The 3,344-nt window shown below is 37.5% G+C and overlaps 2 protein-coding genes across 2 annotated transcripts in view; one reads left to right on the top strand and one right to left on the bottom strand.

The window, feature by feature from the left end:
* LOC107628831 (NADP-dependent D-sorbitol-6-phosphate dehydrogenase-like) overlaps positions 1-339 on the bottom strand; it is a 5,065-nt gene extending 4,726 nt beyond the window's left edge. Inside the window, exon 1 of the mRNA XM_016331434.2 lies at positions 50-339. Within this exon, the coding sequence (XP_016186920.1) occupies positions 50-182 (133 nt within the window). The 5' untranslated portion in view covers positions 183-339. The remainder of the gene's footprint in view (positions 1-49) is intronic.
* Positions 440-2,456, top strand: LOC107628832 (V-type proton ATPase 16 kDa proteolipid subunit). Its single transcript, XM_016331438.2, has 3 exons — positions 440-645; positions 1,131-1,416; positions 2,013-2,456. The coding sequence occupies exons 1-3, from the start codon at positions 570-572 to the stop codon at positions 2,143-2,145; spliced, it is 495 nt and encodes a 164-aa protein (XP_016186924.1). The 5' UTR covers positions 440-569; the 3' UTR covers positions 2,146-2,456.

The raw sequence follows: 3,344 nt of genomic DNA, 5'->3' as shown, positions 1-3,344 counted from the left end.
TAATTAAGACTCTAAATTATTTTTTATTATAATAATTAAAAAAAAATACCAGCACAATCAAAGTGGCGATAACCAATTTTGATAGCATTAAGGATGAGATCCTTGACTTGTTGAGATTCCATGCGCCAAACACCAAGTCCAATGATAGGCATTGTGAAGCCACTATTGAGTGTTGTCGCCATTTTCTTCTTTACTTCAAGCTTTGCAAATCACAACACCTCTGAGCTCGGTTCAGCTCAAGCCTATATGCCTCTAAGCTCTAACTGTGAGTGACGGTGACACAGTGTCACAAGTCTCGTAATCATTCCCTTTTATTTAATTTTGCACGTGTTAAAATTGCAAAGCCTATTATGCAAACAAACAAGCCCATTACAGGCCCATTACAGGCCCAATGTTGTGAATAATTGACGTGTAATAATGAACTAATTATAAAGCAATGGATGAAATGATCCCACGTTCCTCTTCAGATCGGAGCCTGGAAGCCGTGAGTTTCTCTGTGTGATCACACCTTCATTCAGATCACAAGAACATCAGATCCGAAATCGAAAGACAAAGAGAAAGTGTAATCAATGGCTCCGTTCAGCGGCGATGAGACGGCACCGTTTTTTGGCTTCCTTGGAGCCGCAGCTGCACTTGTCTTCTCCTGTACGTTTTTTCTTCATTCCATAACAATCATTCATCGCAATTCGATCTAGATTTCTCTTTTCCTGATCTTTACATAGTTGCATCGTTTTCTGTTTCTCTTTCTCTGCAAATTTAATTTTCAATCTAGTGCTAATAAGCTAGTTGTTTGAGCTTGATTTTCGATCTCTTTGGAAAATCAATTAAATTGTTGCTGGATTCTTTTTTTCAGCTTATATGTACGATGTTTGTTGATTCATTTGTGCTTCCAATTGCTTATTGAGTAGATTTTCTTGGATTTAATGAGCTTTTGTGAATCTTAGATTTTTTTTTTTTTTTTATACTTTTTCCCTTGTAATATAAGCTTTAAAATTTTATTGAATTGCTGAATTGGTTTCATTTTGGGAAAATAAATAAATAGACAAGATTTTGAGATTTTGTTGTTAGTCGTTCTTGATCTGGAGGGTTTGGTTATTAATAATTAAGAGTTTGATTTGAACTGATGGAAGGTATGGGAGCTGCCTATGGCACGGCAAAGAGTGGCGTCGGCGTGGCCTCGATGGGCGTGATGAGACCTGAGCTGGTGATGAAGTCTATTGTACCTGTTGTTATGGCTGGAGTTTTGGGTATTTATGGCCTTATTATTGCTGTTATTATCAGTACAGGAATTAACCCTAAGGCCAAATCCTATTATCTCTTTGATGGTTATGCACATCTCTCCTCTGGTCTTGCCTGTGGCCTCGCCGGGCTTTCTGCCGGCATGGCTATTGGCATTGTTGGTGATGCTGGTGTTAGGTATATTCTTTTTTCTAACTTACTGTCTCATCTATGATTACTTGTTCATTTCAAACATCATCTTAGAATGCCTTGTGTGTATTTTAATTTAGCTCTGCTTCCTGATTCCGTAGAGTTTTGCATTACGCTCAATATGTAATTGTTGGTTTTATTTTGCCATCGTCAATTCGTCAGCCATAGGATTCCATAAGCCTAACATCCGAGTATATGGCGTCTGTAATGGGCACAAACCCTTATGCTAGATGTGGTTATGAGAAACTATAAAGAAATGGAGTTGGACCCTTACTAAAAACTATAGTTTAGTTTTTGGCTTACCGGTAAGCACCTAATCAAACACTATCAATACACCTTAAGGTATCTGACCCTAGGTATGTATATTTACACTTTACGGTTTACACTTTAGACTGTTCTCTTATGAAGTCAGTGATACTATGTCCCTGGCCATCTCAACCATCGAACAGTGTATGATGCTTGATTGAACATGTGCTTTGCCATCACTAGCCTCAGTTATGTTTTCAATTTGATGTGGTGGTTGATATGTTTCCCATCAATTCCAATTAAATTTCTTCATTTGACTAATTAATCTCTGTCTGCAGAGCGAATGCACAGCAGCCAAAACTTTTCGTTGGAATGATTCTCATCCTCATCTTTGCTGAAGCTCTTGCTCTATACGGTCTCATTGTTGGTATTATCCTGTCATCTCGTGCCGGCCAATCTAGAGCTGAGTAAGAAAGGAGCTATGCCATAGAATATTCGTTGCCACCCCACATCATGTTTTAACCCTCTTATTAAGAGGGAGAGAGGGGGCAAATTTTTTTAGTCGGAGGTTAGTGATGCTCGGACAGCACTTGTAGGCTAAAAAGGAAAAACAAAGACTTTGGTGAAAGCAATTGCTCCACCTGCCGTTTGTTGGTGTTTGTTTGTATAAGTAGCTTTGCTCAATAAAGCTTCTCAAGCTTCATGTTTTTTCTTTTTTCTTTTTTTTCCCCTCCTTGTGACATTGTATTGTGCCATATAATCTTGAGTTCTAAATTTTTCAACCCTTTTGCTTCTCTTTTGGCTGCTGAAAGCGGTGCATATGAGTCATTTGGTTGCGAAGGTAACTAAGAACATTAACGGATCGTTTCGTATGAAGCGCTGCTTTCATTTCTTTTATTGTGTAGGTGTATAATCAACCTTTTCACCAAGAGAAGAACATTTTGATATTGGTGTGATAGGATTGTGCTGCCGTTTTCTCTCATCGATAGAACACTTAGTTGCAGTAAGATAGTCCCACTCCTCTATATATCATTTCTTCTGTGGATTATGCAGCATCCAAGATGGTGTACTTTCTTTTAGCTTCCAGTCTAATACCACCTGCCTAAGAAAAACTAAGAAACCTTGGCAGTACAGGACTAATCAAGTTACTGTCTGTGGCACCTTGCATAATATGATGCAGTGATGCGCCACACACCACATAAGCCGAAGTTCATGATTAAGTCCTATCTATACTCCAAACGGTTCTCATACACTTCAGCCGCCCCCCGCTAACCCGCTTTCCCCTTTCTTCTTCAAGCAACGGATGTAAGCCATGTAACGATGTAGAAAAAACATCTAAAATAAGGATATTGGTAAAATAAGAAAGTAAGGAGTTAATGTTGAATTTGTAATTTTTATCATATGTAAATTTTATTATCTTGATTTAAAAGTGATTATATATATATATATATTTTTTACTTTGACAATTTGCTCAATTTAGAGAAGTTTGACGCCATGCAAGTGATTACATCATTGTATCCTGCTTTTAATTTTTTATTTTTGTCTTGATCTTGCATCATGTTAAACGTTTCTTTTTTTTCCTAGCCCACTTAAAGAACTGAATTTCCAGACTGGAAAATGAGTTGAAACTTAATCTTCTTTCCTTTTTGGTCAACAATCTTAATCCTTTA

The sequence above is a fragment of the Arachis ipaensis genome, chromosome B03, assembly GCF_000816755.2.
Source record: "Arachis ipaensis cultivar K30076 chromosome B03, Araip1.1, whole genome shotgun sequence".
In the NCBI taxonomy this organism is placed as follows: domain Eukaryota; kingdom Viridiplantae; phylum Streptophyta; class Magnoliopsida; order Fabales; family Fabaceae; genus Arachis; species Arachis ipaensis.
This window is presented reverse-complemented; position numbering and strand designations above follow the sequence as displayed.

Coding starts and splice junctions, on each gene's coding strand:
- LOC107628832 (XM_016331438.2), top strand. CDS start 570: ATGGCTCCGTTCAGCGGCGATGAGACGGCACCGTTTTTTGGCTTCCTT. Junction 646..1,130: donor AGCTGCACTTGTCTTCTCCT/GTACGTTTTTTC, acceptor AACTGATGGAAG/GTATGGGAGCTGCCTATGGC. Junction 1,417..2,012: donor GTTGGTGATGCTGGTGTTAG/GTATATTCTTTT, acceptor CTCTGTCTGCAG/AGCGAATGCACAGCAGCCAA.